At 34.0% G+C, this 19,063-nt stretch overlaps 2 protein-coding genes across 6 annotated transcripts in view; one reads left to right on the forward strand and one right to left on the reverse strand.

Moving 5' to 3' along the window:
- The window catches only part of LOC145690173 (phosrestin-2-like), a 624,883-nt gene that overhangs the window by 599,089 nt on the left and 6,731 nt on the right, over nt 1–19,063 (forward strand). Inside the window, exon 6 of the mRNA XM_081764804.1 lies at nt 5,325–5,572. Coding sequence (XP_081620930.1) covers nt 5,325–5,572 — 248 coding nt within the window. The remainder of the gene's footprint in view (nt 1–5,324; nt 5,573–19,063) is intronic.
- Nucleotides 1–19,063, reverse strand: part of LOC145690174 (uncharacterized) — a 345,250-nt gene that overhangs the window by 276,081 nt on the left and 50,106 nt on the right. Inside the window, exon 3 of one of the 5 annotated variants that reach the window (XM_081764810.1) lies at nt 2,307–2,742. The exons of the other annotated variants lie outside the window; for them this stretch is intronic. Coding sequence (XP_081620936.1) covers nt 2,723–2,742 — 20 coding nt within the window. The 3' untranslated portion in view covers nt 2,307–2,722. Of the gene's footprint in view, nt 1–2,306; nt 2,743–19,063 lie in introns of those variants that run through there. 5 annotated transcript variants of the gene reach the window in all.

Raw genomic sequence — 19,063 nt, forward strand, 5'->3', positions numbered from 1 at the left:
TAATGATAATAATGGTAAGAAGGTATATACAGGGTCTCCACATGAAACCTTCTTGATTAAATATTAATTACATGGAAACTATTAGTGCCAGAGAATAACGGTTTGCGGTATCTTGAAGAGCAAATATGTAGTTTTTTTTTTTTTTTTGGTCTATATATACACTTCTATATGGGCTCCGTTAGTAGCTCTCACACGGGAAGATTCCACAAGTTGTCGCTCAGATCTGATTACTACATAGCACATCTGATAGAACATCATGAGAAATTACAGTGAACAAAATTTACGGTGCTATGGACCAGGATAGGACCTAAGGGGCTTCAAAATTTGAAAATCCAAAAAATTATATCATGGAATTATGTACGTTTAAAGTAAATATCTTGAAAATCCTTCAAGCAATCAAAACAAAAGTTGCCCAATATAATGAGACCAAAATGCCCTATCGAAAATCACAAAGTGTTGCCAACTCATCATAAAAGTTTGCTTGAAATAGCACCATATACAAATGTACAGATTTAAAATGCACTATTATCACTGAACATAACAGTGAAGTGTAGTGGTAGTGTTGAACCCAGTTGGAGCTACGTATGCTGAAAATGTTTAATGGAGAAGTCGGATTTGTGGCGGCAGATGGTAATAAAGGTATGCGTTAGAAAAAAAGTGAAAGTTTGCATTATATTTCTGTAGCCCCGATGAATAAGCAAAAACTGGCGAAAACAAAATGATACACACGATGAAAGAAACAGGTGTTTTCTAATTCTGTAAACTGGTTCTCCAGATTATCGCAGCAATATTTGGAAGAGTACTTTCTTGGTTTATGTCTTTCGCGTTAAGTGACATATTCTTTTACTTCTTCTCCCACATACCATATGTTTATGTTTGTGCACTGCAATATTACCATATTCACATTGGAAATATAATTATTTTAATACTACCTCATTTCGTTTTTAGTCGGCCCGGATAGCCGTGTGGTCTATAAGGGATCACGGGTTCCAATCCCGCCTCGGACATCGTTTTGTTGTACTTTTCATCTTACATTTTATTATATTTCTCTTTCACACTGGTTCGGATCCCACTTTACACTATGGGCCCGTCCTATATAGCTTCGGAGCTGAAACAGGACGTAAAAATGGTATAATTCAATTTCGCTTTTTAAATGCATTAATATTTTGTGACACTGCTGACATTTTGCTATGTTATACTGTCGATGTTATGCATTTTAATTAAATTCATAGTATGAGACCCAGATTCTTTATTACCATCTGTTGCCACATACCAAACTTCTCCACTGTACATTTTCAGCACGCATAACTCCAGCAGTGTGCAACACTGTACCACTATACACTTCACTATTGTGTTTAGTGATAATAGTGCACTTTAAATCTGTACACACTTGTATATGGTGCTATTTTAAACAAAATATTTTTATGCTGAGTTGGCAGCACTGTTTCATCTATGGCAACATTGTTTATGATTTTTGATAGGGCATTTTGTTCTCATTATATTGTGCAAATTTTGTTCCGATTGCTTTAACGGTTTTCAAGATATTTACTTTAAACGTACATAATTCCATGATATAATTTTTTGGATATTTAAATTTTGAAGCCCTGTAGATCCTAACCTTCTAGTCCATAGCACCTTAAATTTTGCTCATTTTCATTTCTCATGATGCTTTATCGGATGTGCTATGTGGCAATCAGATTTGAGCGACAACTTATGGGACCTTTCCGAATAAGAATGTCCACTCGACATTCAATCTCCCGCCATGTGTTATGTAGCATGTCCGGTGTGATCAAGTTGATGGCTTCTTCAATTTTGTAACGAAGAGTAGGAATATCACATACAGGTGTGGCATAGACTCTATCTTTGACACAGCCCCATAGGAAGAAATCCATAGGGATTATGTCAGGAGATCGTGGTGGCCAAGGAGTGGGTCCATCGCGTCCAATCCATCGCTGTGAAAACGTTCGGTCTAAACCCCTACGAACATCTAAACACCAGTGCGGTAGGGCACTATCCTGTTATAATATCACGTTTGGTTGTAAAGGGAGTAGCCATGGAAAAGCAAAGTGTTAAAGCATGTCCAGATAAACGGGACCAGTTATTGTGTGCTCCATGAAGAAAAATGGTCCGATAATTCTGTCACGTCCCAAAGTACACCAACATTCACTTTCTCGCTATCTCTGACATATTTACGAACAACGTATGGGGTTCGAAACAAGAATGCGCACACTGTGACGATTCACCCTGCCTTATATGTGGAATGTTGCCTCATTACTGAAAATAACCCTCCCAAAGTAATCGGGGAATCATCCTCGATCTGTTCCAGAATCTTCATTGCAAACCTGATTCGTTTTGGTAGGTCCTTGGACGGTAGCGCCTGAACGATTTGCACCTTATATGCATACAAACGCAGTCTTTTATCGAGCACCTTATGGACTGTTGAACGTGGGATGTTAAGCTCGCGTGACGCTCTGCGAACTGACTTTGTTGCGCTTCTAATGAAGGCCTCCCTAACCCCATCCACAGATTTCTCAGACGTTCTTGCTTTGCCCAAGCCAGGCTGTCGGTTGGCACTCCCCGTGGCTAAAAAGTTCTCAATCATGTTTTAATGGGCTTGCTGGTGAGTCCCGTTGGTACTTTCGTCTGAAGTTCCTTTGCACGGTAATCGGTGATTTAGTCTCAGTCAACCACACCACACACTGCGCTCTCTCTTGTGCTGTTGTCATCTTTGCTCGTGAACACCTGCAACAAATAACGATTAAGAATCAACAACAACAACAACAAAAACTGTTTGAGTTGCTCTTCAAGATGCCGCAAACGGTTATTCTCTAGCACTAATAGTTTCCATGCAATTAATATTTGTAATCAGAGAGGTTTCATGTGGACAACCTCTATAAAAAGGCTAAGAAAATGATTTTGTAGATTTTAAATTATGATGGCATAGAATAGCGTGTCGTATATTACTACAGTAAAACGCCAATTATCCGAACTCCAGCCATCCAGATCACAAAAATATCTGAATCTGTATCAAGAAATAAAATAATATTTAAAAAAAAAAAACTTATTGAAATGCAAACAGGTTATGTATTCATTCGTAAATATATAATGGCAGTATGCAAATGAGTCCATTGTACTTACAGCAAAACAATTGAGTTTATTTAGTAAGTTCAACTATTACTTTTAAACGTAAGTATTGTACTGTAGTTATAAAACTGTTTGTAATACAAATAATCTTATTCCCAAATACACGTATGAAATCTACCTTTCTATTAAACCAAAGCTATTTAAAGAAATTTTTACATAACACTTTATATAACATTCACAACAACATAAACTTCATTGGATGACTGCTCCACCGAATTTCTAAATATCCGATTCGAGTCTAGAACACATTAGGATGGATAATTGGAATTTTACTGTATATTTTAACCGGCGCAGAGATCAACCACTCGTCAGTTTTGATATTACAAAAGTATTTAGGTTGCGTATATACGTAGGCAACGTCAGTTAGTTAAGCATAACGTCAGTAGGTGGCGAAGTAGTTCAGTGCTAGTTTAAGATATCTGGCGCCTCTAACGGAACAGTAAGACAATAATCTCATCAAGCTTCCAAATAGATTTGATATATATATTCCTTTTTTTTAAAAAAAAAAAAAAAAAAAAGTTTAACTCTTGTAAAATATTCTTGGAAAATATATAAGTTTACACATTGAAATCACATAGCATTTTCAAGTTAAGGAAGTTAGGAGCAAAGAGTTGTTTGCAGAATATTGAAGAATGATTAAAATGTAAATAACATTTAAAAAAAACTTAAAAACAATGCTTTTATAAAATAGTAGTGGAGTGAAATGAAGAAATGGGACTTAGATTAAAAACATTGGAAGCATGTTCACATAAAATGTTTTACTCATAGGTAGCCATTTATTATCTACCATCATGTGGAATACTGCGAACCTCTTCCATAATATCCATGCCAAGTTTAGCCTTAACCTTAGGAAGAGTGCCTAATCCTTGCAGCCTTAGTTCCACTTCTTCTTTCTTACACTCCCTCCTACAAATAGTGCATTTTTATAAAGGTGATGTTTTTAAAAGTATTTTCACAGTCACTACTTTGCACCTTATGTCTGACTATGAGATAAATTTTTGTTGTAGTACATATAATTTAATATCTTAGAATGTGAAATTTGGAAGATATGTATAAGGTAAGATGATATGGTACGAAATGAAGAATCTGATGAGATGATTAATGGTGACTTCGAGAATACAGCGTCTTTCACTTTACGGGACCATGAATTTTGGCCCTAGTGATCGGCCAGTCCTTATTTTGAACTCCTTTTACATGCACCAGCAAATTGAGAAAGAAAGTTAGCCTGCAATTTTCTCGTAATGTACAAATATAATCTGATTACTCTGTCTCAGTTTTGAATATACTAAAACGGAAGTGGGAAAAATACGTCATAACAGGGTAACAAGTAGTAAATGGTGCACTTCTCTGTCAGAAAACATTAAGAGTTATTTACTACAGTTACACACGTGCATATAATGCAACATTCGTTTAAGATGAGATTGTTGTTTGTATTTGCAGAAATGGTGGAAGATGAATGGCACATGTTACTTTTTGTAGTTATTCATAAAATATTTTTTACGTGTATAACTTTAAGTCTATGTAGTCCAATATATTCATATAAGTACTTGCAACCCTAACTGCAGACGATAAGAAGAGAAGTATGACTCAAGTAAGATTGTCAGAGTTAACTGTATTCAAATAAAAGTGTACATAAAACTTAATCAAACAGTCATTTTTGTAGTAGGTAAATAATAAAAAGAAGAATAATTGTTAGAATGACAGTAAGAAAATGGCCGAGTTTATTCTTTCTCGTGAAATTTCTTGCATAGAGCAACACTAGCTTAAATCAGCTGTTGTCGCTATTGTTAAGCAGGATTACAGTTGCTATTCACTGACTGTGACCCATGTGAGGAATTCAGTGATTTTGCAGTTTGATTTTGTTGATTGATACCAGGAAGAAAAGCGATCCTTAAAGCAACGTAATACAATGCTGAAAACTGATCAATTGCATTAAATTTATTATTGAGTCACTTACCGCTATTTGGTTCGTTTCTTTTTCCATTTTACCCCTTTCTTGACAGTATTCTTGCTACCATTGTAATAATTAGTGGCAACATCGTGCTGCACGACATCATGTTGAACATCACTTCCGTTTTGCTACTGTCTAAAAGTGAGATTGAGTTTAGTACACGTTAGTTTTCTAACAGTAACCTAACAAGTATAAGCTATTTGTATATACGAATGTACTTTAATTGCAGGTGAACGTCCAGACGAGAAACCCCATCGAAGAAGCATGGTGCGAATGGGAATCCGTGTGCTTCAGAGTTCCAGTGCATCGACCGATGTGGAAACTCCTCATGCCTCTATCGAGAAACCATTCCTTTTGAGCGATGGACGAGTGAGTTTGTCAGCTTCTCTCGATAAAGGCCTCTACAATCACGGTGAATCAGTTCTCGTCAAAGTAACTATCACTAATAACAGTAATAAGACTGTCAGGAGGATCAAGGTAAAATAGTCACAACCAGTAACTGCACACAAACTCTTTAGTAGGACGTAATTATCTGCTAGTGCCTAGATGGTAGGGATTGAGATGCAAATTTAAGCTGAGTGTAAAGAAACGATGACGAATATACAAAAGCGCAAAAAGATTTTGTGACCTTCAACAGAGAAGACAAAAATACACTGATAACCTTACTAACTGGGAAACCAATATCATCAAAACATGCAGAAGAGAGAAAAAAGAAGTTCTCTTCTCCTTTGGCTCCGTAAAGCACCAATAAGACTCCTTGGTGGAAATAAATTATATTATTATGGTATTAAGTGCCGATGCTATCTTCGTTTTAAGCCCATTGATTTGTATAGGGAGTTTTTTTTTTTTCATTGAAATAAACAAGAATTTTAATGATACAACTTTACTAATTCCTTCTTTAAGTTTGCTTTTTCAAAATCAATTTGCATTATATTTAAATTTAGCATTACTTGAACTAATTTTGATTATTAAATATTATGATTATTTACGAGGGTCGTTCGGAAATTTAACCTCCGATTGGTTAAAAACAAACACCAAAGTAAATAAGAATAATTAATTATATACATCTGAAAACTACTTCTTTCCTCTATTTTTCAACATAGTTCCCATAAACATACAAACACTAACTATATATCTGCACTAGCTTAGAAATTCCATCAGCATAAAAATCTCCTGCTTATGGCCACATTTTTCAGATCCTCATAATTACCAAAGCGCTAAGATCCAAGCCACTTCTTCATATGCATGAAGAGATAATAATCAGGATTTTCACGAACTTTTCCATCAATATTTTGAACGAGTTCAGCAGTGACCATTCATGGCTTGTCACTCCTCTCTTCACTATGAATGATGGCCCGGCGTAGCGTAGGTGCAAGCGGTCCCGGGTTCGATTCCCGGTGGGGTCACTCGGTCGAAAAAGTGTAAAACGCTTTTTCAGGCCAGCCCCCTGAATGAGGTTTTCCTCATTCACACCAGGCAAATGCGGGGTGGTATCCTTCCCCAATCCTTTCTTCCTTCCCTTTCCTGGGGGCCGCGATGGCTCAGTGGTAGAGCGTTCACCTCTGGTGCTTGGGGTCCCGGGTTCGATTCCAGCCCCCGCGAAGTGAACTTTGTGGTGGACAAACACCGTGTGCGTGGGTTTCCTCGGGGTTCTCCCGTTTCCTCCCACTTTCTTCATTTCACCATTTCATTCCATTGCCCATCATCACCGTCTCCTTTAGCCTAACCGGCATAATCGAGGCACGTAAAACTCAAAGATTTCATTTCATTTTTTCCTTCCCTTTCCCCGGATAGTGTGTTCGCCGAGGGACGTCATCCCTCAAACGTGACGGGCTAAATGACCATAGATGCCGAAAGCCCAGAAATAAACCCTAAACCTTCACTATAAATGTTTGTTCGTCCAGTTTTAAATTAACGCACCCATTCGCGAACAACTCCTTCACTCATCACGCTTGGTCCATACACAGTGAATATTGCCGTAAGAAAATGTATAACAGCTCGCACCTCGCACTTGGGTGAGGTTTTTACAAAAGTAGACAACCTTTACTCTACCACGGATGGATGTAGAGTGATCTACAAAGATTGTAGCGACGCTCCCACTACTTCACGCACAGAGACCAATCGGAGGTTACTTTCCGAATGCGCCTCGTATAACAAAATTTAATTTTTACGAATCAAGGGGCATTTGTAATGATTTGAAGGAGAAACTAGTAAAACTAAACCATTAAAATCCCAGTTCATTTCAAAGAACACAAACCCCTGTATAAATTAATGGGCTGAAAAACAAAAATGGTGCAGGTATTCAACACAGTTAATTTTAAAATCAATCTGAATATTTTCAGATATGTAGGGAAAATGCACAAAAATGAAAGCAAGAGATGAAGAAAGAAAATGTACGGAAATAACAACTCAACCATCTCTATTATGCTGCTCTGGAAAATTAAATAAAACAAGTACGGGAATTAAAGGTCTGTACTCTACTCCTACATATTTATATTTCAGAATAATTTAATCGCTCTTATCATTCTTTCCTTCAGCCACAAGGCATAATCGCAGTCCGGTAAAGATCTCAATTCATGAAGAACGAAATTTTACTGTTTACAATAATAATCAAATCACAGTTGTTCCATCTGCCCCTATTCGGCAGTGTTGCCAAAAAGTTGACACAGAAAATCGCTAAATGAAAGATGAAATGACTCCAATTTTGCGTAAAAAGTCGCTAAAAAATTATTTGTGGAATCCCATGTTTCTCTCTCCATATAGCTATATACAGCAAAAATGTAATTGAATGAATCATATACTAACAAACAGTGATATACCATTCATATTATAGTACTTCAACGATAATTTCATTGTTAGTACAATACACACCTTTTTACTTTACGATCAATTTCCCTTCAACGAAATCAAAAACGAGTTTAGAAAAACGCAGAAAAGTATGTTTAGAAAGATTTTTTTTATTATTAGAAATTTTATATTTACTTCACTTTACGCATCTACAGATAATCAGCTTGCTATCGGTAATGTTGTATTATTTGCTCCTCTAAACGGAAGTTCTGCAAACTAAAGGGCATTAAAAGTTGGAGTTGATCCCCGTTAAAGGGCAAGGGATAACAGGAATCAAAATGGGATTCTTCAGATTTGGCCACATTTTGTACTTGCCCAGCTTGTCGTCGCTTGAGCTGATTTAAATAAACAAAATAACAACAAACACACAGTATATCTAAACTGCTTCGAGTTTAGAAAGACAAGTTATTCGCAGCACAAAAGTCGTCAGATTTATGGGTAAGTCGCCAGATCGTTACTTAAAAATCACACACACACAAAAAAAAGTCGCTAATCGAAAACGTTATTTTCTTGTTGCTATCCTGCAAGTCGAATCCCCTAGATTTAGCGATTTTGCTCCCGAATTGGCAACACTGCTATCCAGATGCAACTAGAAACCAAGGTTGCGCCAGCCCAATCGTTGGATGTGTGACGTCACCGGGTAAGCAGACGCGAGTATTTCCTAGGCTCAGTGATGCCAGTCTTTTAACAGCAAAATTCCCGTCCAAAGCCACAAAATTTCCCGATGTGATGCAAAATTTCCCGCTAACCTAAATAGATATAGTTTTCATCTAGCAGTAAAAAATTTTAAAAAATACCGCTTTAGACTGACAATGATGTACAATGGAATTCATTCTCGTAGTATAAAAAGGTATTATTTATAGTTATGCATGATAAGGTAAAAAACAATTTTTAAAAAAAAATACTGTGTAAACTTTTTTGTAACAAACACTATGTCGTTCTTTATCGTTTGGAAGAGACTGCTTTGTTCAGGAAAGCCAGAATTAATTAAGTTGTTTTGGCCTAACGATTTTTGTGTTGCAGCACATTGCCCGTTCCGTCACCAAAAAAGCAGGGTATTTTGGAATTGCTTTACATTAACTTGATTTTTCAAGTCTTTTTGTATTTTTGAGGTTCATTTGTATCACAAAAGAGCTCAGTGTTAAGGGTCTTACACCTAAAGCCCATTATACATCGTCAATCTTTTCCATCAAATATTGTATCAAACTTTTCTTTGACGATAATTTGGTCAAATAAGATGGGTAAAACTTTCGCACCCATTATAAACGATCAAATATAAAGGTGAATATCATTGCTCAGTTGTTTATATTTCTTGATTCAGTTGTTAGGTCACATGAACGTATATGTAGTGTACGTGAGTTCTATGGTGGCACCTGCTGGTGTAACTATAATGAATAAGGTTGTAGAAATGAATGGAATGATTATTCACAGTTACTTCTGTCTCATGTCCCTCCTTTATTGCTATTCCCAAATAACTCTTATTTTCATGGTTCCTTTCTTGTTCAGTAAATACGTATGAATCTACATTCTATTTAATAGTCCGATGCTTAAATTTCTTCTAATTCAGTTAATTTTCGAGTAACTTTTGTAAGTTTGGGGCACTGATTAAGAATAAATAGTCCGTCATAAAAATGTTTGGCTATTGTTTAGCTTTGGGGGGGGGCAGGTTTTTAATTGACTTTTTTGCGATTTTCTATTAACATTCGGTTAGATTAGCTTAATGACATTTAATTCACACAGTATTGCCGAGCGAGCGTTAGCGAGTAAAGGCGGGTTAGAGTCTCGCAGGGCACATTGTTTTCAGTCTTCGATAGTGTTGGCCCCCCATTACTAAACAGTTACCAAATGTTAGGTTTTACAGTTAAAATGAGAGAGTACTTTTTAACGAGGGTTCTGTGGGATATTAAATACCCGAGGAATTTTTCGGTGTAGGAAACTTCTAATTTATATTTAGAAATGCGAAAATATTACGCACTCTAACCTATTTTGATTTTATGCAACATCAAATGTTTTTCGCTACCCTCATTTTGGCTCTCACTTTCAGCTATTGATGCCTCTGCCTCTTGCGAACAAAACCCTGTGCTAACTTGTGGGTCCCATGCTGTGCTCCTGCTCTGAACCCGTTAAATATCATCCTCGCTTTTAATGGCCACCTATCGTAAGATGCTTTTCCTGCAGTCTCTTTTTAAATGATATTCGTTCGATGCGTAGTTACACCTTAGAGGTCTTCACTATTGCGTAATTAAACTACCGCTAATTTTAGAGTTTTTCTGTAATATCCTCAAAATAAATAAAAATACCCGAAAAGTAGAAACGTAGTAAACTAAACAATACGATTTTGTGTGTGATACCGATATCACAACTCATCTATCTGCTTTCGATTTGCAACTGTAGATAGATTTAACAGTTTTTGTGGGTTATATAAATAGCGGCATATCAAAAACGGCATTTATTCCGAAGTTGGGCGTCCTCTTCCGCCACGTTTTTTCGCTGTTATCTCCTTTCCACACTTTTTGCAATTTGTTATTAGGTTCATTAATCCGTGCTCTTCAGAAACTTCAGAAAGATTTTGCTCGTTATCAACGTATTGCTTCACAAATGTTAAAACTGTTAGTTCATAGCCCTTGTACATTCGCCATGTTGATAACATAAAAGCTCGTTTCTTTCCCACAATGCAACTGTTCGGTTACCTTGCGCCAAGTAGTTCCCTCCGCTCGCCGTATAGTCCCATGTTTATAACCGCTTATATATAACAAATAAACAGATTTTTCGAGTCTCATATATATTATCAAGCACACAAACGATCAAATTATCCATGTCTTTCTTGTAAATTTTAAAAATTTTGCTGGAAACGGACGCCCAACTTTGGAATTTAACCCTCAAAAACAGATAGGGAATTGTAGTAAAAGTATCACATGCACAATTGTATTGTCTAGTTCACTACGTTTCTGCTTTTCGAATAGTTTTATTAGTTTTGAAGATATTATAGAAAAACTAAAATTAGCGGTAGTTTAATTTCGCTGAAGTGAAGACTTAAAGAAAGTCCTCGTAAAGTGAATCTGCACTCATGAATGCAACTCCTACAATGAGAAACAATTTTTAAGGCATTACGAATTAATTTCGTGAAGAAATAACTACATATAACAAGATAGCACATGATCGTTCCATACACATCATATACAGGCATATTGTCAATCTGTACGCAATAATCTGAGCATGCGCCAAAGTAATAACATGCCAGAACGTCTTAAGAAATCTTTTAAATCAAGACAAGTGAAAAAAATGTTTGCCTTTAAAAAAAAAGTCACGGAATATTCTCAATCTACGCCAATTTTGGGAAGTCGCCTGTGGTACTTAGCCCTAATATTCTTTAATTTTATAGTTATACAAAACAGATTACTGCTAGTATGCATCAAAATAATGTCAATTGCTTCCCGTGTCCACATACTCAATTTTAGTGTCACCGCATAGCGGTTTTCGTTTGTTTTCTTTGATATAATGTTGGATAGAAATAGAACAAGTTCTAATTTACAGCAGTTGTGTCAAATGTTGTAACCAACCCAAAAGTTGCATACAACTTGGTATCATAAATGTTCAAATTCCACTTTGATGAAATGTTTAATACAATATATGATGGAATATTTGTTCGTCTATAGTGTCTTTAAAAAAGTTGAGAATTTCCCGTTTCCAGCCTATTTTAAAGAAAAATTCCCGCCAGTGCTCAGAATTTCGCATTTTACGGGAAATTTTCCACAATCTGGCATTACTGGCTTGGCTGTGCTTACCTCATGACGTCACACGGTGTTCGGCATAGTTCGTAATCTCAGTTTGCGGCGCACCCCTGCTAGAAACCACGTGTATCACTATACCTAACAATGGCAAATCTCTATTTCGATCTTAATCAAATGAAAAATGTTGGCCACTATTTTCCGAGGACAACATTAATCAGAAAAACCTTTATTTATCTACTTCGCCACCAACATGCACTATAATTGGACAAAAGATGTTGACAGGTGCTATACATAGACCGGATTTTTAATACTCTCACAATCACGATTAAACTTTCATACACAAATTATAAGCATATACTCTTACGTTCTTGGTTGAACTATGAACAAACAAGAAGAACATTATTAGTCATTTTTTAAGCTCTGAAAAGTAAATCCGAAACAACTACGCGTGTATTTAAGCTTGACATTTGTCGCACGCAGCCCCTTTGCTCACTATTATAAAAAAAAATAAATAAATATATAAAATAAAATAAAAAATAAATAATAATAATAATAATAAATAAAATAAAAATAAATAAATGGCATGATAAAGAAACAAGAAAGCATACTTTAAGACTTTTCTTGCACGAAATATCCTCTCTTTCACGATACCTGCATATTTAACCAGGGTTCCTACTGGTCAAGGAAGTCAGGGAAGATCAGGGAAAAAGATTAGAAATCAGAGAAAGTCAGGGAAATTTTATGAAATATATTTTTTTCTAACATTAATTCTACACCAATTTCAGCTTAGTAATCATAGTATGGGACGTTGCTCAGATTTTTATGGGGATAAGTGGAATGTACATATGAGCAATTGATTACTATTTGTCTCTATAGAATGAATGTTCTCATTATATATATATATATATATATATATATATATATATACTTTCATTTATTCCTTATTTATATTTTATATGTCAACGTCATCCGACACTTGTCATGAAAATCAGGGAATTTCCTGCCAAAGGTCAGGGATAAGTCAGGGAAACAGATTTCTGAAGATCAGTAGGAACCCTGTTAACTGCATATGTTAAACCCGGTGCCTAGAGGTTACTTTAAAGGACTATGTCAAAAGTTAGAGGAAATAACTCCCATAATTAATTAAAGAATTAAAAAAATACGATCTTAAATTATGTAATCTTAATGCATAATATAGGAAAATCAAACAAGTTGTAACACAACCTGATTATTTTATCTTTATATGTTTAGTTACAACGATCATCTTTAATCTTAGACATGATCTCAGTGAACACGTGAACCGATCTTTAAACTCAAAAAGCATATATATGACATATTTATACACTATCTATCTTCAGACCTTGTTTCTGTAGCCTGTTCATAGTGCCAAAATAACTATCATATGATGTAATTGTGCATCATAATGTATTATTTCATATTAAAAATGCTCAAAAAATGGTTAGTGGTTACACAGAACGTGACTTACATTTTTAACGGATCCCTCAAAACTTCTTTATTATTGGAGATTATATGGAGATTATAACCGTATATGGAGATTATAATTAGGAAATGAACAACTGAATGGTAATGCGAATTCATTAGTCTGATCTAGTTCACTGACACATTGTTTTGTATCTTTTGCTCTTATAACAAATGTACTCAACAGGAGAATTTCAAATGGATATATATATTAAATGAGGATCATCCACAAAGCAAAGACCAATTAATTGGTTGTAATAACAAGACCAAATGTTGAATGAAACAATATTTTATCCTACAGAAGTACACTTTAGTTTACTTCTCTACAAAATCACTTCCTACATTTAAGCATTTGTTACATCTGTCCATGAACTATGTAACGCTACGGAAATTGTATTTTGGAAAACGCTTGGTAATATTTTGTGTTTTTTATTATTTATAAACGAACTAGCCACGACGTAAAACACAAGTTATATATATTTTTTTTTATGGGTTGCCACTTCTTATAAAAAGAAGAAAAAAACTTATTAAGGAACTAATTTTACTTTATGTATTTAGGTTTGTTGCTTTTAGACTTGTGCTATTATAATTTTGTTGCCACATGACACTTTATATTAAATTTGAACCAGTCATTGAAAAAATACTAGCGGTCATTTTTGAAGGATAGTAAAATATCAGTTATTTAACACTTACTATACAGTTTATATTGTACGCCGTAAATCTTACCGTAGTAAGTTTACACCTGTAATAATTTGCAGCTGTGCTGTAATACTTAAAGAATGCGGATGAGTCTTTAGTATTTTTTGATGTTTTAAAAATAATATTATTATTTATAAGTGCAAAAACCACATGCTAGTAGCACTATAATGATATTAATACCCGTTTGCTATTTTTACTTTGATTTGTTGTTAGTTTGGATTTATAACTTTGAAGATTAAAATTTACAAGGAATGTTGTATTTTAAATGTTTTATTTTTTAAAAGATATACTTATTTTGTTAATGCATTATGAGTTTTAAGGCTAATTATTAGATACGTAACACGCTTTAATTTTTTTGCTTTAGATGCCGCACAATTCTGGACGGTGAACAGTTTAACTTACCCTCTTTCTTTACGGAAATACTTTTCAAAAGCACAGTATACAAATTATAAAAACTAATTGTGACAATTGAAAAAACACTAGTTAAACAATCTCAAAAACACACCAAACCAAAAGAGTGAACAATAATAATTACATAAACAAATGAAAACATACAAAAACATTATGAACAGAATACTCAAAATATTGTAGGGGAAAAACTGAACGCTACATCCTCCCCTGCCACACAAAAAAAATAATATGAGAAAAAAAATTAACAGTTTTTAAATTGTCCCTTTTTTTTTGCTTATATTATTTAACCTTACTTTAACCTAACTTTTACTAAAATTACTTAGTTTTCAATATGTAAAAGTTTATGTTTAATAATAATGTAAAGTTAATTTACTATTTTAGTGTTTAGTAGATACACAAATGCTATTAAAGAATATTTATACAACGAAGACGAAAATAAACTAAATTTATTAAATATTGATATATATAAAAGTGCACAAAACAAACTAACTTTATGTAACTATAATATAGTCCTTTAACAGTTTTTTTTGTTTTTTTTGGGAACAATTAAATATTTTTAAATTTGAAAAATTTTGAATGCCAGCAGCATTATATTTTTTAATGAATGGGACACTTAGTATCATATTAGTCTTTAGGTTTTTCACCACATACACTGGCGTCTCGAATATTTTGCCCTGGATATTTAGATTTAAAAGTTGGTAACCTTTTACTAAGTATTTCTTGTTTTTAGCAAAGCCACACAAAACAATATTAGGATTTGGGCGTAATTTGGCGGAAGGATATTTATTTTTTATTTTATTTTAAATAGATAAATTGAGTAAATTTAACTTTGAGCCATTATTAATTATGCATTTTATAGGAAGTTTAGTTACTTTGCAATCCACAGTAGGAGGATGACACTTTGTTATTTTTACCCTAGAATTATTTAACTCACTTTCTTTATCGATAACAAAACGTATTTGCAATGGCACGTTTTGGCTTCGCTGTACAAGTGGATAATTATCCTGCCAAGGTTTGAAAACCAATTTTGAGAACGATTCTGAAAGTTTATTTGATGCACAACTGCTATTTACTGAAATTTTATTAACTTGGATTTTTTTACCCTTTTTTTGGATATTGTTAATACAAACAATAGATTTATCACCATGCAAAGTGTTCGTTAAATCGAAACATTTATTACCAAAAGTATTTTCGAAATTTGAGTACTGCCGGGGACTCAAACTGCAGTCGAAATCGCCCCCTTCTAATGTCGACTGCACGGGAAGTTTTCCTCGCGCGAGTGATGAACAACAGCATTTGTCACTACCGTATTTTTGTTAGGATTTTTTTGAATGGAATTAGCTTTCATACGATAATTTACATTTCTTTCGCCTTTTTTATTTTTTGATGAATATTGTACTTTTGGCGACTCATTAGGATACGAATTAAACTCGGGGTCGTCACGTCTCCAATTTGAATTATAATTCTTATTATTATCATTATTATACATCCTTTTCCTACCACGACCATTTTTTCTGAACTTATTATTCCGTTGGTAGCGGTATGGCTTGTAAGAATACTGATAACCTTCACGGTCAGAAGTTTTACTGTTTCTATTACCAAAAAACTGCTTTTTTTGCACCGAAGAATCAATTTTTGTTTTTTTACTTTTTTGAATATTAACATTTCTAACAAAAGCTTTTTTTGTTTGCTTCACACTAGAGGATTGACACTCTGCAACGTCCGTCTGTGCTTCTAATTCTATCAAATGAGCAACTAGGGATTTCGTATTTTGACAACCTATTAGTTTTAACAATTTTGACTCCCCTTCTGGTAAACACTTGAGTATCAGATCTACTAGTTTTGTTTTATTTACCGTATTGCAAATACTGTAATATTGATTTACAATGTACCATACAAAATTTACCATTTGCGGGAACTTTACTTTGTCGTAACGAAGAGTTTGCAACTGTTTTTTTTGTGCACGTTCCAGGCGCGCTGAGAAATACTGCTTTTTAAACTGATATACAAAATCATTGAATGAATTTATTTCTCCTGAAACTGACTTTAGCCACGCTGACGCCGAATGTGTCAACAATCTCTGAACTACTAACAATTTTTCCCTTTTTGACATATTATACAATTCCATGCACTGAACTAACTCTCTTAAAAAGTTTCGAGCGGCACCTTGCGTAGGATTACCATTATATTTTGGAAACGCATTTAAATTTTTTAAGGAAAAGCTTGTATTGTTACCATTTTCTCGTTTACTAGACTTTTGAGTTGAATATGGGAACATACTTACGTTTTGACTTAACCCAGTATTACTTTGATTTATTGGTCGAAGGTAAAAAGGATTGTTAATACTATTAGCACTAAAAGTATTTGTATTTGGTTGTAAAGAACTTAAACCAGACCATGCAATAGCAGTTGAACAACCTAACTGGCTCTTAGTAGTGTTAAAAGGATAAAAACTATTAGCATTACTATGAACGTTTGTCGCTTTAGTACCATATATTGTATTTGCCCTAAGTGGTTTAAAAGGCAAACAAAAAGGCGATGTAACATTAATTCGTCCATTGCACGGAGTAGTACTAGCTATTGTAGTAACAATACTTGTAGTAGTACAATTTTTGTAAGTACTTGCGATTGGAATTTTTTGCACCTCAACTTCAGAATTTCTAGAACCTACAGTATATTGCAGTTGTTTTTGATTATCAATGCAATTACTTTCTGATGTAGCTTTATTTTTACCTGAACTAAAGATTTTTACCTGCTTTTTTAATTTTTTTAAACGTTGGTTTAGGTGTTGACTCTTTTGGCTACACAAATGGACATTTTTTTTAATGCTTTTTTCTATTTTGTTATTGATAACCCTATTTCCTTCTTTTAATGAACTTACACGTGCATTTAACTGACAAATACTAGATTTGTGTTTCTTCTTATCATTTTCTAAAGTCACTAAACGGTCATTTAGTTTTTTTACTTGTGAATCTACTTTTTCACACTTGTTCTTTAAAGTTTCAACATTGTCCTGTACAAGTTCTAAGTCCCTACGAATTTCAATGCAAGTCTCTAACTGAAAAGCCTTTAATTCACCCTGTAACTTAATTATTTTTTTATCAAAATTATCACTTATTGCTTTAACCTGGGTTTCTAACCTTTCACTAAATTCCCTTGCCTGATAGTCTAATTTTTCAGTTAACACTTTTGACTGATTATCCTGTTTTATTGACATTTTGTTTAATTTTTCTAACAGCATTACAAACTCGACGTTTGAACTAGTTTGATTACTAGCGTTAACAAGATCTTCCGTTTCATTTACTAAGTCATTGCTTACTTTTTGTGTGGTAACTTTTGAAGCACCATTTATCTCCATATCCTTACCGATAACTTGAATTTCCTCCACACTGTTCCCTACAACGTTATCATTATCTGTGATTTTGGCATTACGGCGATCTATATTCTTTTCTCTATCTGTACCATTTTTCAACGTACACTCTGAGCAGCTCCATTTTACACTTTTCATTTTTAGTATTTCATATTTCGTATTTGGTATCCCCTGACACCTTAAATGATACCAGCGTTTACAGGTACTACAAGCTACACTGTACCTATATTTTCGATTGCAACAACTATGTCCAACACTTTCGTCGTAAGAATTTTCTCCACTACTGCTATCGCTCGACATTTTGATATTTACTATTAAATTTCCTTCAGAAGCTCACTTAAAAGTTCAGTAAACACAAATTGTTCATAACCGTACTATTAAAAATACTTTCTATCTTGGCTTGATTGAAACAAAATTTAGCAGTCAACGTCTAGAAGCAAATATCCTGGCTGGGTCGCCATTTATTATGTAACGCTACGGAAATTGTATTTTGGAAAACGCTTGGTAATATTTTGTGTTTTTTATTATTTATAAACGAACTAGCCACGACGTAAAACACAAGTTATATATATTTTTTTTATGGGTCGCCACTTCTTATAAAAAGAAGAAAAAAACTTATCAAGGAACTAATTTTACTTCACGTATTTAGGTTTGTTGCTTCTAGACTTGTGCTATTATAATTTTGTTGCCACATGACACTTTATATTAAATCTGAACCAGTCATTGAAAAAATACTAGCGGTCATTTCTGAAGGATAGTAAAATATCAGTTATTTAACACTTACTATACAGTTTATACTGTACGCCGTAAATCTTACCGTAGTAAGTTTACACCTGTAATAATTTGCAGCTGTGCTGTAATACTTAAAGAATGCGGATGAGTCTTTAGTATTTTTTGATGTTTTAAAAATAATATTATTATTTATAAGTGCAAAAACCACATGCTAGTAGCACTATAATGATATTAATACCCGCTTGCTATTTTTACTTTGATTTGTCGTTAGTTTGGATTTATAACTTTGAAGATTAAAATTTACAAGGAATGTTGTATTTTAAATGTTTTATTTTTTTAAAAGATATACTTATCCTGTTAATGCATTATGAGTTTTAAGGCTAATTATTAGATACGTAACACGCTTTAATTTTTTTGCTTTAGATGCCGCACAATTCTGGACGGTGAACAGTTTAACTTACCCTCTTTCTTTACGGAAATACTTTTCAAAAGCACAGTATACAAATTATAAAAACTAATTGTGACAATTGAAAAAACACTAGTTAAACAATCTCAAAAACACACCAAACCAAAAGAGTGAACAATAATAATTACATAAACAAATGAAAACATACAAAAACATTATGAACAGAATACTCAAAATATTGTAGGGGAAAAACTGAACGCTACAACTAGACAATCCCCATGTTGCACTTGGCT

The sequence above is a fragment of the Thermobia domestica genome, chromosome 7, assembly GCF_964235325.1.
Source record: "Thermobia domestica chromosome 7, izTheDome1.hap1.1, whole genome shotgun sequence".
Taxonomy (NCBI): domain Eukaryota; kingdom Metazoa; phylum Arthropoda; class Insecta; order Zygentoma; family Lepismatidae; genus Thermobia; species Thermobia domestica.